Here is a 20333-nt window from a genome sequence, read left to right as displayed (position 1 = left end):
TATGTCCTGACCTGATCTACCTCACAGCTGCGGGTTCGTCACCCTGTACCAGACCAGACTGATACATTTTATACACTGTAACAAATCCTCAGCTGTGGCAGCTGGACCAGGTCAGAATGAATGTGTTGCCGGGTGAGGGAGGATCTACCAGGACTGCAGCTCCGTCCACCGCGGCGTTAGATGCTCCGTAATAAATTATACACTTTTTTCTGCCATAAGTTTGGTAAATCTGCTCCGCCCCCTCTGGTCACGCCCCCTCTGGCCACTCCCATTCCTGGGCGCTCCATGTGCCACCATGGTCTCCGCCTTCCAGACAGTGATGATGTCACAGATCATTGTGTGATGTCACTGCGGTGGGCGGAGCAGAATCCACAGGAAGATGGAGGCGAGTGTCGCCCTCTGCTGGTGGCTGCTCTCGGTGTTCCTTGCAGTGATTACAGGTGACCCCTTTGTGTTTCGCCCCGATTCCCCCACATGTGAGAGTCACTATGCAATAATGGCCGCCGGGCCCCTGAATGTCGCTGCTGCTTCCTCTCACAGGCACGGAGCGTCCTCGTTCAGTCTCACACCCCGCGGCGCCCCCTGGTGTCGCCCCCCAGCCTTCTGCCGTCGCCCCCAGCCCCACACCCAGGTTTTTTGACTACGCTGATGACGACCAAATCAAAACCGCCGAAATTTCGAGCGTCATCGGAGAAGTCTCCTCAATGGAAACGAGAGGTAAAACCCCTGGAGTATGAAGGGTTAACTCCCGGAGCAACCAAAATGGCCACCATTATCCCCCACCTCTATGACCAGCGGCGGAGTGGTGAAGCTCCGCCCTCTTCTCCAGTGACCGCCCCCGAGGAGCCCGGATGGCGGCCATATTGGTTTCCCAGGAACATAAGGAGCCAATGATAAGAGTGATGTTGGGGGTTGCAGTAGGTCTCGGGGTACATGATGGGGGTAGTTACTGCTGGGGATGATGTGTCCATGTCCTCTAGTGAAGGAGGCCCGGATCCTGCGGATCGTGCTGCTGGGCGCGGTGCTGGCCTTCATCATCCTCATCTTGTATCACGTCTTCTGCCGCGTGTGAGTATCTCATCTCCTCCAGACAGAAAGCGACATGAAACGCTGCAAAGCAAACTCTCCAATCACAGCCAAAGCTGCAGCCACGATTCTGATACTTTACTGTTCGCTCCTTGGTGCCTCCTCCTGGTTCCTTGTCTGTACAGAGCATGCACCAGCTCCACCATTAGTGATGACTATCTATTATCACTGGGGGTGACCGCAGCTCTGGAGGTGACTGAAGTATAAGACATGATGTAACAGCAGAACAGTGACTGCAGCTCTGGAGGTGACTGGAGTATAAGACATGATGTAACAGCAGAACAGTGACTGCAGCTCTGGAGGTGACTGGAGTATAAGACATGATGTAACAGCAGAATAGTGACTGCAGCTCCGGAGGTGACTGAAGGATAAGACATGATGTAACAGCAGAACAGTGACTGCAGCTCTGGAGGTGACTGGAGGATAAGACATGATATAACAGCAGAATAGTGACTGCAGCTCTGGAGGTGATTGGAGGATAAGACATGATATAACCGCAGAATAGTGACTGCAGCTCTGGAGGTGACTGGAGGATAACACATGATAGAATAGTGAGCGCAGCTCTTGAGGTGACTGGAGGATAAGACACGATGTAACAGCAGAATAGTGACCGCAGCTCTTGAGGTGACTGGAGGATAAGACACGTTGTAACAGCAGAGTAGTGACTGCAGCTCTGGAGGTGACTGAAGGATAAGACACGTTGTAACAGCAGAACAGTGACTGCAGCTCTGGAGGTGATTGGAGGATAAGACACGTTGTAACAGCAGAATAGTGACTGCAGCTCTGGAGGTGACTGGAGGATAAGACACGATGTAACATCAGAATAGTGACTGCAGCTCTGGCGGTGACTGGAGTATAACACATGATGTAACAGCAGAATAGTGACTGCAGCTCTTGAGGTGACTGGAGGATAAGACACGATGTAACAGCAGAATAGTGACTGCAGCTCTGAAGGTGAATGGAGGATAAGACACGATGTAACAGCAGAATAGTGAGCGCAGCTCTGGAGGTGACTGGAGGATAAGACACGATGTAACAGCAGAATAGTGAGCGCAGCTCTGGAGGTGACTGGAGGATAAGACACGATGTAACAGCAGAATAGTGACTGCAGCTCTGAAGGTGAATGGAGGATAAGACACGAAGTAACAGCAGAATAGTGAGCGCAGCTCTGGAGGTGACTGGAGGATAAGACACGATGTAACAGCAGAATAGTGAGCGCAGCTCTGGAGGTGACTGGAGGATAAGACACGATGTAACAGCAGAATAGTGAGCGCAGCTCTGGAGGTGACGGAAAGATAAGACACGATGTAACAGCAGAATAGTGACTGCAGCTCTGGCGGTGACTGGAGGATAACACATGATGTAACAGCAGAATAGTGACTGCAGCTCTGGAGGTGACTGGAGGATAACACATGATGTAACAGCAGAATAGTGACTGCAGCTCTTGAGGTGACTGGAGGATAAGACACGATGTAACAGCAGAATAGTGACTGCAGCTCTGGAGGTGACTGGAGGATAAGACATGATGTAATAGCAGAATAGTGACTGCAGCTCTTGAGGTGACTGGAGGATAAGACACGATGTATCAGCAGAATAGTGAGCGCAACTCTGGAGGTGAATAGAGGATAAAACACGATGTAACAGCAGAATAGTGAGCGCAGCTCTGGAGGTGACTGGAGGATAAGACGACTGATCGGACTAATTAATGGCGAGCTGTAATTAACCCCTTCACGCCATGCTCCTCGCTCCTGACAGACTTCTCTTCCTTTCCGCAGGTTTTGTGCTTTCGGGGTGTGACGGGCGACGAGCCTCCACCCTGCGCCGGCCGATCCGAGCTCTCTATGGTGATAGTAAACGGCCTATCCCTTCTCTCTGGCGCCTTATTCCTGTGTGCCCCTTGTGTGCGGAGGCCGGGGGGGACCCTGGTTAGCGGAGGTTGGGGGCCCCTCATGTGTGGAAGCTGGGGGGGGGGGCCCTTCGTGTGCGGAGGCCTGAAGGGGCCCCTCATGTGCGGAGGCTGGCGGGGGGCTCTCATGTGCAGAGACCAGGGGCCCCTCGTGTGCGGATGCCGGGGACCCCTCGTGTGTGGAGGCCGGGACCCCTCGTGTGTGGAGTCCGGGGGCCCCTCGTGTGTGGAGGCCGGGGACCCCTCGTGTGTGGAGTCCGGGGGCCCCTCGTGTGTGGAGGCCGGGGACCCCTCGTGTGCGGATGCCAGGGACCCATCGTGTGTGGAGGCCGGGGACCCCTCGTGTGTGGAGGCCGGGGACCCCTCGTGTGTGGAGTCCGGGGGCCCCTCGTGTGCGGATGCCAGGGACCCATCGTGTGTGGAGGCCGGGGACCCCTCGTGTGTGGAGTCCGGGGACCCCTCGTGTGCGGAGGCCTGGGACCCCTTGTGTGTGGAGGCCGGGGACCCATCGTGTGTGGATGCTGGAGGCCCCTCGTGTGCGGAGGCCGGGGACCCCTCGTGTGCGGAGGCCGGGGGCCCCTCGTGTGTGGATGCTGGATGCCCCTCGTGTGCGGAGGCCGGGGACCCCTCGTGTGTGGAGGCCGGGGGCCCCTCGTGTGTGGAGGCCGGGGGCCCCTCGTGTGCAGTGGCCGGGGGTCCCTCGTGTGCGGTGGCCGGGGACCCCTCGTGTGTGGATGCTGGAGGCCCCTCGTGTGCGGTGGCCGGGGGCCCCTCGTGTGTGGAGGCCGGGGGCCCCTCGTGTGTGGAGGCCGGGGACCCCTCGTGTGTGGAGGCCGGGGACCCCTCGTGTGCGGATGACAGGGACCCATCGTGTGTGGAGGCCGGGGACCCCTCGTGTGTGGAGGCCGGGGACCCCTCGTGTGTGGAGGCCGGGGACCCCTCGTGTGTGGAGTCCGGGGGCCCCTTGTGTGCGGAGGCCGGGGACCCCTCGTGTGTGGATGCTGGGGACCCCTCGTGTGTGGAGGCCGAGGGCCCCTCGTGTGCGGAGGCCGGGGGCCCCTCGTGTGCGGAGGCCTGGGACCCCTCGTGTGTGGAGGCCGGGGACCCCTCGTGTGTGGATGCTGGAGGCCCCTCGTGTGCGGAGGCCGGGGGCCCCTCGTGTGTGGATGCTGGATGCCCCTCGTGTGCGGAGGCCGGGGACCCCTCGTGTGTGGAGGCCGGGGGCCCCTCGTGTGTGGAGGCCGGGGGCCCCTCGTGTGCAGTGGCCGGGGGCCCCTCGTGTGCGGAGGCCGGGGACCCCTCGTGTGCAGTGGCCGGGGGCCCCTCGTGTGTGGATGCTGGAGGCCCCTCGTGTGCGGAGGCCGGGGACCCCTCGTGTGCAGTGGCCGGGGGCCCCTCGTGTGCGGAGCCCGGGGGCCCTCCTCCCAGCATGCACCGCTCCTCCCACTCAATGACGCACCCCCACAGCCGCTCTTTGGATTGGCGTTTAATCCTGGTAATACCTTTGTACACGTTTTATAAATTGCGTTACATTTACTAACATTTCGCTCGGCTGAAATATTTACATTCATCAAAAATAATCAGAAGAGGCGGAATAAATTAATAATAAATAAATAAATAAGGACGGAAAGTACGGGGGTCCGCGGGGGCCGGGAGGACGAGGAGGTCTGTGTGCGCGGAGCCATCAGAACCGCTCACAACCCTGGAATAGCAGCAACCTAGAAAAATAGATATCATTTCAGTACGAGACGTCGCCCCCTGGTGGAGAACAGACACATGACAACGTACCTGGCTCTCTAGCTCCTCCCACTTTATCGAGAAGTCCCTCCCCTGCTTAAACCCGGACTATACCATTACTACACTGACGGGGGGATTATCTGATCGCTGCACTCGGCCGCCACTCTTACACATTAATGTGTCCCATCAGTTCGCTGGGGACTTGGTGACATCATTTTATGGACTGAACCATTCTTGGGAAGGCAGGGGGGATTTATTTTTTTTTTAAAGGGACAGACCATTGCTAAGATATCATAAAAAATAAATATATGGAAAATTATTAGCGGTGACAAAACTAAAAGGGGCGGAGTGCTCAGCGATCGCCGGGATCTGATCAAGGCAAACACAGCTGGCTGATTGGCTAATATCTCGCCATGCTTAACCCTTAAATGTGCAGCTTTCAGCAAATTTTTTATTATTATTTTTTTTTCTATTTTTTATTTTTTTGCTTATTTCATTGCAGCCATTCCCTAATTGTCCGGGCAGTTAGACTTAACCACTAACATGCTGCTGCCCAATACTCTCCCATATCTACAGGGAGGGATGCGGAAAGCGCGGACCCCTCACCCACACAATTAAAGGGGAAGAAAGGTGGAGGTCACTATATAGTTCGGCCAGTATAACCCCCATGGTGGGGTTTTCATAGCGCAGAGCTGTACCCTAACCCTTCCCCCTAGTGGTCGCGGTGAGCACTGCAGGATGCATTTGCTACCACCCCTATGCCCTATTTTGCAGGTGGGGGGTGGGGGGAGGCGATTTTTATCCACCGATTACACAGAGATGTCGGCCACGCTGTGTTCTGCACAATAACACTGACCCCTGGTGGACACTGAGGATATTGCACGGTCGTGGGAAGGATGAGTGCCACCCGGTGGTCACTGAGAGGACTGCGGAGGAGGAATCAGTAGTAGAATCCATTAATACTGTGGCCTTCAGAGAGAGGTCAGGATGTCTCCCTAGCGCCCCCTCTCCTCTCCGGAGACCCCCGGTGACCTCTATAGCAGTGCATGAGGCCGTGCTGTAGATGCATCCAGCAAGGCACAGTCCATTATGCCGCAGCAGTCACACCGAGTCTCGGATTTGGGGATGAGCTTTCTGGAGCCGGTTGGGTGGGAGCGTCTATGGGGGGGTCACTGTGAGCAGTCCTGGTCTTTGGCTGAGGGGCTGTCGGCGACCGGATGTCCGTTCCTGGGCCGCTGGCTCATCCTACACTGCTGGAACAAGCTGTAAGCTCTTCGGCAGATTAGGTAAAACCAGTAAACCTGGGGAGCCATGAGGACGGCCGCACCAACGTTGTACTCCGGGGAGAGGTTAAAGGGGACCCTGTAGAGGGGCAAGCCCACCCGCTGCCCGTACACCCAGTACATGTAGGGGAAGAGCAGCAGGCGGCAGCAGAAAAAAGTCACAAGCATGATGACGCCATTGACCCGGTGCAGGAGGGTGTCCTGCTTCTTATACTGCAAGACGGAGAGAAGAAGAAGAAGAAAAGGCAACGTCATTATACGCAGGGTCCGAACAGAGAGCGCACTGCACCGTATAATACCGCACTCACCTGGATCAGGACTTTACCCAGACAAACAAATGGGGTACTGACTTCAGCCATTAGCATGCACCCCAAGAAAAAGTCTCCCTTCCCTTCTCTCCACAGCTGAAAAAAAGAAAAATTATATCCATATACAAGATGTACACAGCAGGCAGTATTATAGCAGTTATATTCTTGTATATAGGAGCAGTATTATAGTAGTTATATTCTTGTACATAGGGGCAGTATTATAGTAGTTATATTCTTGTACATAGGGAGCAGTATTATAGAACTTATATTCTTGTACATAGGGAGCAGTATTATAGTAGTTATATTCTTGTACATAGGGAGCAGTATTATAGTAGTTATATTCTTGTACATAGGGAGCAGTATTATAGTAGTTATATTCTTGTACATAGGGAGCAGTATTATAGAACTTATATTCTTGTACATAGGGGGCAGTATTATAGTAGTTATATTCTTGTACATAGGGGGCAGTATTATAGTAGTTATATTCTTGTACATAGGAGCAGTATTATAGTAGTTATATTCTTGTACATAGGGGCAGTATTATAGTAGTTATATTCTTGTACATAGGGAGCAGTATTATAGAACTTATATTCTTGTACATAGATGGCAGTATTATAGTAGTTATATTCTTGTACATAAGGAGCAGTATTATAGTAGTTATATTCTTGTATATAGGGAGCAGTATTATAGTAGTTATATTCTTCTACATAGGAGCAGTATTATAGTAGTTATATTCTTGAACATAGGGGGCAGAAGTATAGTAGTTATATTCTTGTACATAGGGGGCAGTATTATAGTACTTATATTCTTGTACATAGGAACAGTATTATAGTAGTTATATTCTTGTACATAGGGGCAGTATTATAGTAGTTATATTCTTGTACATAGGAGCAGTATTATAGTAGTTATATTCTTGTACATAGGGGCAGTATTATAGTAGTTATATTCTTGTACATAGGGGGCAGTATTATAGTAGTTATATTCTTGTACATAGGAGCATTATTATAGTAATTATATTCTTGTACATAGGAGCAGTATTATAGTACTTATATTCTTGTACATAGGAACAGTATTATAGTAGTTATATTCTTGTACATAGGGGCAGTATTATAGTAGTTATATTCTTGTACATAGGAGCAGTATTATAGTAGTTATATTCTTGTACATAGGGGGCAGTATTATAGTAGTTATATTCTTGTACATAGGAGCATTATTATAGTAATTATATTCTTGTACATAGGGGGCAGTATTATAGTAGTTATATTCTTGTACATAGGGGGCAGTATTATAGTAGTTATATTCTTGTACATAGGGGGCAGTATTATAGTAGTTATATTCTTGTACATAGGGAGCAGTATTATAGTAGTTATATTCTTGTACATAGGGGCAGTATTATAGTAGTTATATTCTTGTACATAGGGGCAGTATTATAGTAGTTATATTCTTGTACATAGGGGCAGTATTATAGTAGTTATATTCTTGTACATAGGGGCAGTATTATAGTAGTTATATTCTTGCACATAGGAGCAGTATTATAGTAGTTATATTCTTGTACATAGGGGCAGTATTATAGTAGTTATATTCTTGTACATAGGGGCAGTATTATAGTAGTTATTTTCATGTACATAGGGGGCCGTATTATAGCAGTTATATTCTTGTACATAGGGGGCAGTATTATAGTAGTTATATTCTTGTACATAGTAATATTATAGTAGTTATATTCTTGTACATAGGAGTAGTATTATAGTAGTTATGTTCTTGTACATAGAGAGCAGTATTATAGTAGTTATATTCTTGTACATAGGAGCAGTATTATAGTAGTTATATTCTTGTACATAGGGGGCAGTATTATAGTAGTTATATTCTTGTACATAGGAGCAGTATTATAGTAGTTATATTCTTGTACATAGGAGCATTATTATAGTAATTATATTCTTGTACATAGGGGGCAGTATTATAGTAGTTATATTCTTGTACATAGGGGGCAGTATTATAGTAGTTATATTCTTGTACATAGGGGGCAGTATTATAGTAGCTATATTCTTATACATAGGGGCAGTATTATAGTAGTTATATTCTTGTACATAGGGGGCAGTATTATAGTAGTTATATTCTTGTACATAGGGGGCAGTATTATAGTAGTTATATTATTATACATAAGAGCAGTATTATAGTAGTTATATTCTTGTACATAGGGGGCAGTATTATAGTAGTTATATTCTTGTATATAGGGAGCAGCATTATAGTAGTTATATTCTTGTACATAGGAGCAGTATTATAGTAGTTATATTCTTGTACATAGGGGGCAGTATTATAGTAGTTATATTCTTGTACATAGGAGCAGTATTATAGTAGTTATATTCTTGTACATAGGGAGCAGTATTATAGTAGTTATATTCTTGTACATAGTGGGTAGTATTATAGTAGTTATATTCTTGTACATAGGAGCAGTATTATAGTAATTATATTCTTGTACATAGGGAGCAGTATTATAGTAGTTATATTCTTGCACATAGGAGCAGTATTATAGTAGTTAGATTCTTGTACATAGGGGGCAGTATTATAGTAGTTATATTCTTGTACATAGGGAGCAGTATTATAGTAGCTATATTCTAGCACATAGGAGCAGTATTATAGTAGTTATATTCCTGTACATAGGAGCAGTATTATAGTAGTTATATTCTTGTACATAGGGGCAGTATTATAGTAGTTATATTCTTGTACATAGGGGGCAGTATTATAGTAGTTATATTCTTGTACATAAGGAGCAGTATTATAGTAGTTATATTCTTGTACATAGGGAGCAGTATTATAGTAGTTATATTCTTGTACATAGGGAGCAATATTATAGTAGTTATAATCTTGTACATAGAGGGCAGTATTATAGTAGTTATATTCTTGTACATAGGGGGCAGTATTATAGTAGTTATATTCTTATACATAGGAGCAGTATTATAGTAGTTATATTCTTGTACATAGGGAGCATTATTATAGTAGTTATATTCTTTGTACATAGGGGGCAGTATTATAGTAGTTATATTCTTGTACATAGAGAGCATTATTATAGTAGTTATATTCTTGTACATAGGGGCAGTATTATAGTAGTTATATTCTTGTACATAGGGAGCAGTATTATAGTAGTTATATTCTTGTACATAGGGGGCAGTATTATAGTAGTTATATTCTTGTACATAAGGAGCAGTATTATAGTAGTTATATTCTTGTACATAGGGAGCAATATTATAGTAGTTATAATCTTGTACATAGGGAGCAATATTATAGTAGTTATAATCTTGTACATAGGGGGCAGTATTATAGTAGTTATATTCTTGTACATAGGGGGCAGTATTATAGTAGTTATATTCTTGTACATGGGGAGCAATATTATAGTAGTTATAATCTTGTACATAGGGGGCAGTATTATAGTAGTTATATTCTTGTACATAGGGGGCAGTATTATAGTAGTTATATTCTTGTACATAGGGGGCAGTATTATAGTAGTTATATTCTTGTACATAGGGGGCAGTATTATAGTAGTTATATTCTTGTACATAGGGGGCAGTATTATAGTAGTTATATTCTTGTACATAGGGGCAGTATTATAGTAGTTATATTCTTGTCCATAGGAGAGGATAGACGTGTGCTTGTGAGCTCTCAGCAGGGCGGAGGCTTCTGACCCAGGTGGAGGGGAGGGGAGCTGGGCTGATGATCCAGGGAAAGCCCCTGGTCTGGAGTCCGGCCTGCAGCCTGCACCTGATGGTAATGGAAAGCTGGAGATGGTGGCTGGTGAGTCTTCTAAACCTGCTTGTTATGTTGGAGGATTAAATGCTAAAGTTACAAGGCAAAGTATATTTAAGCTGGAATTGCAAATCAGCAAACTAAAAGAAGAAATTAAGAAAGAGACTGATCCTAAGGTAAAGCTGATGAAGTGCGAGTGCCTGGATGATTGCAGCCGAGAGCTGCTGATCAGGAAAGAAAAACTGGAGAAAGGTTTAATCTCTGCGCCCAGAAAGGAGACTTGGGCTAAAGAGAAAAAAAAAGAATCCAGAGCCCAGACTGTGAGCAGAAAACGCTTCATAGGGAATAAGGACATTAAATATAAAACTGTGTACAGCATTGTGGAGCAAGGAAGCCCAGTGAGAAGTGCAGCGCTGATATCGGGCACAATGTGAGGGGTCCGAGACACCAGAAAGTGCTGCAGAGGAAAGTGTGCCAGCAAACGAGGGGTTAACTGCAGTGAGCTCAGCTGCTGAGAGTGAGAAAGAAAGTGCACCCTGTACTGATACTGTGAGTGAGACCCCCCTCAGCGCTGTGAGTGAGACCCCGCTCACTGGTGCTAGTGAATGTCTGTCTGCAACAGATAATACAAATATTATAATGCACTCTGAACCCTCCATGTCAGTGAATGGAGATAATACTGTGCAGCAATCAGTGGTAGATCTGGGTGTTGTTGCAGCACAGTCAGGTGTCAGTAATCATGGGACTGGGGAGAGCTCCAGCACTAATCCTCCAGCAGCGGTGGAGATTTCCAGCACTGACCCATCTGCGGCTGGTGAAAGCTCCAGCACTGACCCATCTGCGGCTGGGGAAAGCTCCGGCACTGACCCATCTGCTGACCATCAGTTCAGGAGACTGTTCTCTAATGTCACCAGACCAGTGAACCCCCCGCCTCAGAGGAGAAACGCAGTAAGGATAAAATATACAGGACCAGAGGAGAACATCCCATCCAGAATTTACATTGGGAAAGTTCTCCTAAAAGACTTCATGAAGTTCAATGCGTCTGAGGTCTACGCTCTGATCCATATCCCATCCAGCAGGATCTATGACATCAGCTTTAAGCTCCAGTGCGATCTGGATTTGTTCTGGAACATCTATAATGACACCAGAGAAGATGAGATCTAGGATCACCTCCATTGTATCCAGCTGTCTAAGCCGCAGGAGATAACGGCCACTGTCCTGTTGCAGTCTGAGGTGGTGGCGGTGGCGGATCTGCAGCACTGGCTGAACCGGCAGTGCATAGTGAGAAGTCATCCCGACAAGATCTATGATGAGGAGCAGATATGGAATGGAGGATATACACTGAAAATCCAGCTGATACAAGAGAGCGGTGTGACCAGACATCTGCCGCACTCCTTCTACCTGGGCTCAGAGAGGGGGATCTGCTACTACCCTGGTCAGCCACGTCTGTGCCATAGATGTGGGGGCCGGCATCTCGCCATAAACTGCTCTCGTATCACATGCTCATTATGTGGACAGTCAGGTCATACAAAGGACAAATGCACAGGACCCGTCATCTGTAATCTGTGCTCAGAACCAGGGCATACGTTCCGGGATTGCCGGCATGCAGAACACAATAAATATAATGGCCAGACCTCCTCAGAAGTTATTCAGGAAGATGTCACCAGAGGTTCTGATGTCCCAGAAGCTGGTATGGATGAGGACAGAAGTCACAGTATCAGTGAACCTGCTCCAGAGTCTGAGGTACTAACGGATGCTGCACTACTAGGACCACCAGCCACTGAAGAACCACCTAAAGGCCCACCAGCCACTAAAGAAAGACCTAAACCACCATCAGCCAATATAATAAGACCTAAGCTTTGATCAGCCACTAAAGTAGGGCCTAAAATGCCAGTTGTTAAAGAGAGGCCTAAGGTGTCCAGAAAGCCTGCCACCAAACCATCCAAACATCAGCCCAGTACATCTGTGGAAGCAGTTAGTCCGCCTGCACTGTCCAGTGTGGATGAGGAAGGCTTTGTGACCGTAAAAAGAAAAAATGCATCTGTGGATCCCACCAGAAAAGTCACAACAGTACAGAAAACCTCTGAGCCTCCAGTGCTGGCGATAAGTCCTGGACGTTACAATGTGCTGGGAGAAGACCAAGATGAAGAGTCACAAATGGAGCAAAGTCCTTCATGCGTCCTCGAAAACGTCTCTGGTGAGGGGGATCCTGACCCTCCCGTGTCCACAAAGAGATGGGGCACTACAGGTGACAGCAGTGGAAGGAGGAAGAAGACCAAAAAGTCTAAGTGATCAGGATGCGGCTGAGAATAAACTCCATTAATGTGAACAGTGTGAGGACTGCGAGCCGGCGGCAGGCGATTTACCAGCGTTTGTCTGACGAGAGATCTGACGTCTTCTTCTTGCAGGAGACGTATCTGAAGAGCAATGCTCATGTGTATGCAGCCAAGAGAGACTGGAGACTTGGGCCGTCATACTGGTCCTTCGGTCTGGAGAGAAATGACGGTGTGGGGGTCCTCTTTAATACCATGAATGTCCAGGTGGACAGAGTCCTGGAGATCTGTCCGGGCCGCTGTCTGATGCTGGACTTTACATTGGACTCCATCCATTATAGAGCGATAAACATTTATGCTCCGCAGACCAGGAAAGAGCGGAGGGAACTATTTGACCACATGAAGCCATATTGCTTTACATCTAAAGTATTTATATTGTGTGGGGACTTTAATAATGTGTCCTGTAATGTGGACAGATCCAGCAGTCATAAGCAACTAAGACGTTCCTTAATAATATACTCCAGCAGGCCCACCTAGTAGACCCCTATGGGTCTCATCATACCAGTAAGACGTACACTTACCATAAGGGTGGTAATGCCAGTAGGATAGACCGGGTGTATATAAAGAGGGAGGTGAGATGCTCTCAGTACAGGATCAGCCCCCTGGAGTATTCGGACCATTGTATGGTGAGTGTGACGCTGGATCTGGCCCAAGCTGTGGTCTGTGGAAAGGGGTACTGGAAGGTGAACAGCTCCATGGTCCAAGATCCTCGGTTCAGAGAGGCCTTCACCACATTCTATAATGAACGTAGGACCACCCAATGTATGTGTGATGACACAGCCGAGTGGTGGGAGATCATGAAGAGTGACATCAAGCAGTTTATTGTAGGAGCAGCCAGGAGACGTAGTAATATGGATTATATGAGATACACAGCCCTGAGACTGCACCTCAGCCGGCTATACAGCAGGATGAATGGTGGTGAGGAGGTGGACGGACGGAGCGTCAGCCATATAAAGCAGCGGATGAGGGAGCTGCAGTACGATCGCCTCAAGTCTCTCAAGGCGGAGGGACAGTTTGATAGTTGGGGCGTCCATAATCCAGATCCCTTTATTGCTTGTAAGAACAGGGTCAGTAAGAAGCTGATCATTGGCTTGTTAGATGAGAATGGGGTGGATCAGTCAGAGCCGGAGAAAGTCCACAGGATCATTGGTGATTATTATAGAGATCTGTATAAAGGGGCTCATATTGATAAGGATGACATTAAAGCCTATCTGAAGGGGGTGTCCCTACCAACGTTAGACCTGGTGCAGGCAGATAGTATGGCCGATCCCATAACTGAGGATGAGGTGAAGAGGAGCATTGACTCCTTAAAGGCCAACAAGAGCCCAGGACTGGACGGCCTGACCAGCGAGTTTTACAAAGAGTTCAGGGACTTGTTGGCTCCGGACCTGGTGCAGGTCTATAATGATTGCCTCTCTGCAGGGAAGCTCCTACAGTCCCAGTATAGATCTGTTCTGGTTCTCTTAGCAAAGAAGGGAAATCTAAAAGATGTAAAGAACTGGCGTCCACTGTCTTTACTAAACACTGACTATAAAATCCTGGCCAAGATCTTGTATTATCGGCTGAGTGAGGTGGCGGGTGAGCTGATCATCGCCAACCAGACGTGTGGTGTGAAGGGTCGGACGATAGAGGACTCATTGCTGCTGGTGAGAGAAGCTGTGACGTACATTAAGCAGCACAATGTGGGGGCGTATATTGTGGGCTTAGACCAGAGTAAAGCCTTTGATAGAGTCCATCATGACTACCTGTACCAGGTGTTGTTACACTATGGCCTCCCGGTGCGGTTTGTGCAGTGGCTGCAGGTTGTGTATAAGGAGGCTGTAAGCCTGCCGCTGATTAATGGTCACTTGGCTGAGCCCTTCAGGATCATGTCAGGGGTGAGGCAGGGCTGTCCTCTCAGCCCATTATTGTATGTCTTTAGTCTGGATCCTTTCCTCAGAAAAGTGCAGTATCATAGAGGTTTCACAGGGCTGAGGTGTCGCCTGCAGAGTATAGTGGAGGATGTAAAGTTCTGCGCCTATGCGGATGACGTGTCGGTGGTGGTGTCTTCTAGAGAAGACTGTACGGCTCTACAGCAGGAGATGACAGCCTTCTCCAATGTGTCTAACTCCTCTGTGAACATGGAGAAGAGCGAGGCGTTGTGGTTGGGGGGTGACAGTGATGTCTTCTCTGTGCCCTTCAGAACTGTTCAGGGTCAGATAAAGGTTTTGGGAGTAGTGTTTGGAGCTGTAGATGATGGGAAGGTGAACTGGGAGGAGAAGCTGGTGGTGTGTGAGCAGAAGGTGCAGAGCTGGAGACACTGGAAGCTGACGTATCTGGAGAAGGTCCGCCTGCTGAAGACCTTCCTGCTCCCGCTCTTCCTCTATATCAGTGTGGCGTTCCCTGTGCCCGATGCGTTACTCCCCAGACTTACCAATGTCTTCTTTCACTTCTTGTGGGGTAACAGAGTGAATGTGGTCAGGAGAAACATTGTCTATCTCCCCCATAAGGAGGGTGGTCTCTCCATGCCCTGTCCTGAGCTCTTCTTTAATCTCATGTTTCTTATGAAGAATTTCTCTTTTTGTAAGAATTCAGAGAAGACGCCATGGTCTTGTTTGTTTAAGAGCCAGATCCAGCAGTTTGTGTCCGTGTGGTCGGTAGGGGACCCCATCAAGAGAATCTCAGGCCGACTAAAGAATAATGTTTCTTGGTATGGTGTCCATGTAATAAGTAAGGTTATTAGATGGAGGATCCTGTATGAGGACGTCAGGCAGCTCAGTAGGAAGGAGTTGTATAAGAACGTGCTGTCATCTCACTTTAGTGTCCATGTTCAATTGAGGGGCGCCCCAAGTCTAGATGTAAAACAGGCTGCAAAAAATGTACTAGATCCCAGAGTTCCCACTCATATGAGAGATGTGGCGTGGCTGGGGCTCCATGGTAAGATGTACGTCAGAGACAACCTAAAGTGCACGAATGTATCAGACAGATCCTGTCCTAGAGAAGAGTGTCCCCGTATACAGGAGACTATGGAGCATCTGCTTCTAGAGTGTCCCCGTATACAGGAGACTATGGAGCATCTGCTTCTAGAGTGTCCCCATATACAGGAGACTATGGAGCATCTGCTTCTAGAGTGTCCCTTCAGTATGCAGGTATAGGAGTGTGTGTCCTTGTCCCTAAAGTTACCGCACCTGGTGGGACAGTCGTATGGTCAGCTGCTGTACGGAGACTTCCAGCCTGAGCTCAGGGCGTATAACCGAAGCTCACTATATGTAATAAATGTGGTGACCATCTATCATCTGTGGTGTGCACGGTGCTGCCTGCTCATCAATAAGGAGGTCCTGTCCTGTGATAGTGTCAGGTATAAGATCCTGGAAAGTCTCAAGTCAGTGTATAAGAAAGATATAAAGATTAACTCAGGTAATGTGAACTGGAGCAACATTCATGTGGCGGGATTTATCAATGTTATCTAATATTATTGTGTAAGTGATGTAACAACACAGTATTTATTTTCTTTAATATTTATTATTTTGTGATTTTAATGTAATTATTCTGTAATATTTGGTTGTCAGTTTTAAATAAAAAGATCATTATAGTAGTTATATTCTTGTACATAGGGGCAGTATTATAGTAGTTATATTCTTGTACATAGGGGCAGTATTATAGTAGTTATATTCTAGTACATAGGAGCAGTATTATAGTAGTTATATTCTTGTACATAGGGGCAGTATTATAGTAGATATATTCCTGTACATAGGGGGCAGTATTATAGTAGTTATATTCCTGTACATAGGGAGCAGTATTATAGTAGTTATATTCTTGTACATAGGGAGCAGTATTATAGTAGTTATATTCTTGTACATAGGAGCAGTATTATAGTAGTTATATTCTTGTACATAGGAGCAGTATTATTACTTATATTCTTGTACATAGGAGCAGTATTATAGTAGTTATATTCTTGTACATAGGAGCAGTATTATTACTTATATTCTTGTACATAGGAGCAGTATTATTAGTTATGTTCTTGTACATGGGGCAGTATTATAGTAGTTATATTCTTGTACATAGGGGCAGTATTATAGTAGTTATATTCTTGTACATAGGAGCAGTATTATTGTAGTTATATTCTCGTACATAGGGGGCAATATTATAGTAGTTATATTCTTGTACATAGGGGGCAGTATTATAGTAGTTGTATTCTTGTACATAGGGGCAGTATTATAGTAGTTATATTCTTGTACATAGGAGCAGTATTATAGTAGTTATATTCTTGTACACAGGAGCAGTATTATAGTAGTTATATTCTTGTACATAGGAGCAGTATTATAGTAGTTATATTCTTGTACATAGGAGCAGTATTATTACTTATATTCTTGTACATAGGAGCAGTATTATAGTAGTTATATTCTTGTACATAGGAGCAGTATTATTACTTATATTATTGTACATAGGAGCAGTATTATTAGTTATGTTCTTGTACATGGGGCAGTATTATAGTAGTTATATTCTTGTACATAGGAGCAGTATTATAGTAGTTATATTCTCGTACATAGGGGGCAGTATTATAGTAGTTATATTCTTGTTCATAGGGGGCAGTATTATAGTAGTTATATTCTTGTACATAGGGCCAGCATTATAGAAGTAATATTCTTGTACATAGGGGGCAGTATTATAGTAGTTATATTCTTGTTCATAGGGGGCAGTATTATAGTAGTTATATTATTGTACATAGGGCCAGCATTATAGAAGTAATATTCTTGTACATAGGGGGCAGTATTATAGTAGTTATATTCTTGTTCATAGGGGGCAGTATTATAGTAGTTATATTATTGTACATAGGGCCAGCATTATAGAAGTAATATTCTTGTACATAGGGGGCAGTAATATAGTAGTTATATTCTTGTACATAGGGAGCAGTATTATAGTAGTCATATTCTTGTACATAGGGGGCAGTATTATAGTAGTTATATTCTTGTACATAGGGAGCAGTATTATAGTAGTTATATTCTTGTACATAGGGGCAGTATTACAGTAGTTATATTCTAGTACATAGGGGCAGTATTATATTAGCTATATTCTTGTACATAGGAGCAGTAATATAGTAGTTATATTCTTGTACATAGGGGCATTATTATTGTAGTCATATTCTTGTACATAGGGGGCAGTATTAGTAGTTATATTCTTGTACATAGGAGCAGTATTATAGTAGTTAAATTTTTGTACATAGGGGCAGTATTAGTAGTTATATTCTTGTACATAGGAGAAGTATTATAGTAGTTAAATTTTTGTACATAGCGGCAGTATTAGTAGTTATATTCTTGTACATAGGGGGCAGTATTATAGTAGTTATATTCTTATACGTACAGTTATATGAAAAAGTTTGGGCACCCCTATTAATCTTAAGCTTAATGTTTTTTAAAAATTGGTGTTTTTGCAACAGCTATTTCAGTTTGATCTATGTAATAACTGTTGGACACAGTAATGTTTCTGCCTTGAAATGAGGTTTATTGTACTAACAGAAAATGTGCAATCTGCATTCAAACAAAATTTGACAGGTGCATAAGTATGGGCACCCCACCAGAAAAGTGACATTAATATTTAGTAGATCCTCCTTTTGCGATAATAACAGCCTCTAGTCGCTTCCTGTAGCTTTTAATGAGTTCCTGGATCCTGGATGAAGGTATTTTTGACCATTCCTCTTTACAAAACAATTCCAGTTCAGTTAAGTTTGATGGTCGCCGAGCATGGACAGCCCTCTTCAAATGATCCCACAGATGTTCAATGATATTCAGGTCTGGGGACTGGGATGGCCATTCCAGAACATTGTAATTGTTCCTCTGCATGAATGCCTGAGTAGATTTGGAGCGGTGTTTTGGATCATTGTCTTGCTGAAAGATCCATCCCCTGCGTAACTTCAACTTTGTCACTGATTCTTGAACATTATTGTCAAGAATCTGTTGATACTGAGTGGAATCCATGCGTCCCTCAACTTTAACAAGATTCCCGGTGCCGGCATTGGCCACACAGCCCCAAAGCATGATGGAACCTCCACCAAATTTTACTGTGGGTAGCAAGTGTTTTTCTTGGAATGCTGTGTTTTTTTGCCGCCATGCATAACGCCTTTTTGTATGACCAAACAACTCAATCTTGGTTTCATCAGTCCACAGGACCTTCTTCCAAAAAGAAATTGGCTTCTCCAAATGTGCTTTTGCATACCTCAGTCGACTCTGTTTGTGGCGTGCTTGCAGAAACGGCTTCTTTCGCATCACTCTCCCATACAGCTTCTCCTCGTGCAAAGTGCGTTGTATAGTTGACCGATGCACAGTGACACCATCTGCAGCAAGTTGATGCTGCAGCTATCTGGAGGTGGTCTGAGGATTGTCCTTGACTGATCTCACCATTCTTCTTCTCTGCCTTTCTGATGTTTTTCTTGGCCTGCCACTTCTGGCCTTAACAAGAACTGTCCCTGTGTTCTTCCATTTCCTTACTATGTTCCTCACAGTGGAAACTGACAGGTTAAATCTCTGAGACAGCTTTTTGTATCCTTCCCCTGAACAACTATGTTGAATAATCTTTGTTTTCAGATCATTTGACAGTTGTTTTGAGGAGCCCATGATGCCACTCTTCAGAGGAGATTCAAACAGGAGAACAACTTGCAAGTGGCCACTTTAAGTAGCTTTTCTCATGATTGCATACACCTGGCTCTGAAGTTCAAAGCTCAATGAGGTTACAAAACCAAAAAAGTGCTTTAGTAAGTCAGTAAAAAGTAGGTAGGAGTATTTAAAACAAGAAAATGATAAGGGTGCCCATACTTATGCACCTGTCAAATTTTGTTTGAATGCAGATTGCACATTTTCTGTTAGTACAATAAACCTCATTTCAAGGCAGAAACATTACTGTGTCCAACAGTTATTACATATATCAAACTGAAATAGCTGTTGCAAAAACACCAATTTTTATAAAACATTAAGCTTAAGATTAATAGGGGTGCCCAAACTTTTTCATATGACTGTAAGAGAAGTATTATAGTAGTTATATTCTTATACATAGGAGCAGTATTATAGTAGTTATATTCTTGTACATAGGGAGCATTATTATAGTAGTTATATTCTTGTACATAGGGGGCAGTATTATAGTAGTTATATTCTTGTACATAGGGGGCAGTATTATAGTAGTTATATTCTTATACGTAAGAGAAGTATTATAGTAGTTATATTCTTATACATAGGAGCAGTATTATAGTAGTTATATTCTTGTACATAGGGGGCAGTATTATAGTAGTTATATTCTTGTACATAGGGGCATTATTATAGCATTTATATTCTTGTACATAGGAGCAGTATTATAGTAGTTATATTCTTGTACATAGGGGCAGTATTATAGTAGTTATATGCTTGTACATAGGGGGCAGTATTATAGTAGTTATATTCTTGTACATAGGGGCAGTATTACAGTAGTTATATTCTAGTACATAGGGGCAGTATTATATTAGCTATATTCTTGTACATAGGAGCAGTAATATAGTAGTTATATTCTTGTACATAGGGGCATTATTATTGTAGTCATATTCTTGTACATAGGGGGCAGTATTAGTAGTTATATTCTTGTACATAGGGGCAGTATTATAGTAGCTATATTCTTGTACATAGGAGCAGCAATATAGTAGTTATATTCTTGTACATAGGAGCAGTATTATAGTAGTTACATTTTTGTACATAGGGGCAGTATTAGTAGTTATATTCTTGTACATAGGGGGCAGTATTATAGTAGTTATATGCTTGTACATAGGGGGCAGTATTATAGTATTTATATTATTGTACATAGGGACAGTATTATAGAAGTTATATTCTTGTACATAGGAGCAGTATTATAGAAGTTATATTCTTGTACATAGGAGCAGTATTATAGTAGTTATATTCTTGAACATAGAGGGCAGTATTATAGTAGCTATATTCTTGTACATAGG

The 20333-nt window shown here is 44.9% G+C and overlaps 1 protein-coding gene across 1 annotated transcript in view; it reads right to left on the bottom strand.

Annotated features, from left to right (window-relative positions):
- Positions 1 to 4463: 4463 nt before the first annotated feature.
- Positions 4464 to 20333, bottom strand: part of TLCD3B (TLC domain containing 3B) — a 75460-nt gene continuing 59590 nt past the window's right edge. The window contains exons 4-5 of the mRNA XM_073648770.1: positions 6321 to 6416; positions 4464 to 6225 (exon numbers count right to left, since the gene is read on the bottom strand). Of these exons, the coding sequence (XP_073504871.1) occupies positions 5899 to 6225; positions 6321 to 6416 (423 nt within the window). The 3' untranslated portion in view covers positions 4464 to 5898. The remainder of the gene's footprint in view (positions 6226 to 6320; positions 6417 to 20333) is intronic.

This window comes from Phyllobates terribilis, unplaced genomic scaffold (assembly GCF_046119375.1).
Source record: "Phyllobates terribilis strain yellow unplaced genomic scaffold, ASM4611937v1 Scaffold_9__5_contigs__length_417890890, whole genome shotgun sequence".
NCBI classification, from domain to species: domain Eukaryota; kingdom Metazoa; phylum Chordata; class Amphibia; order Anura; family Dendrobatidae; genus Phyllobates; species Phyllobates terribilis.
This window is presented reverse-complemented; position numbering and strand designations above follow the sequence as displayed.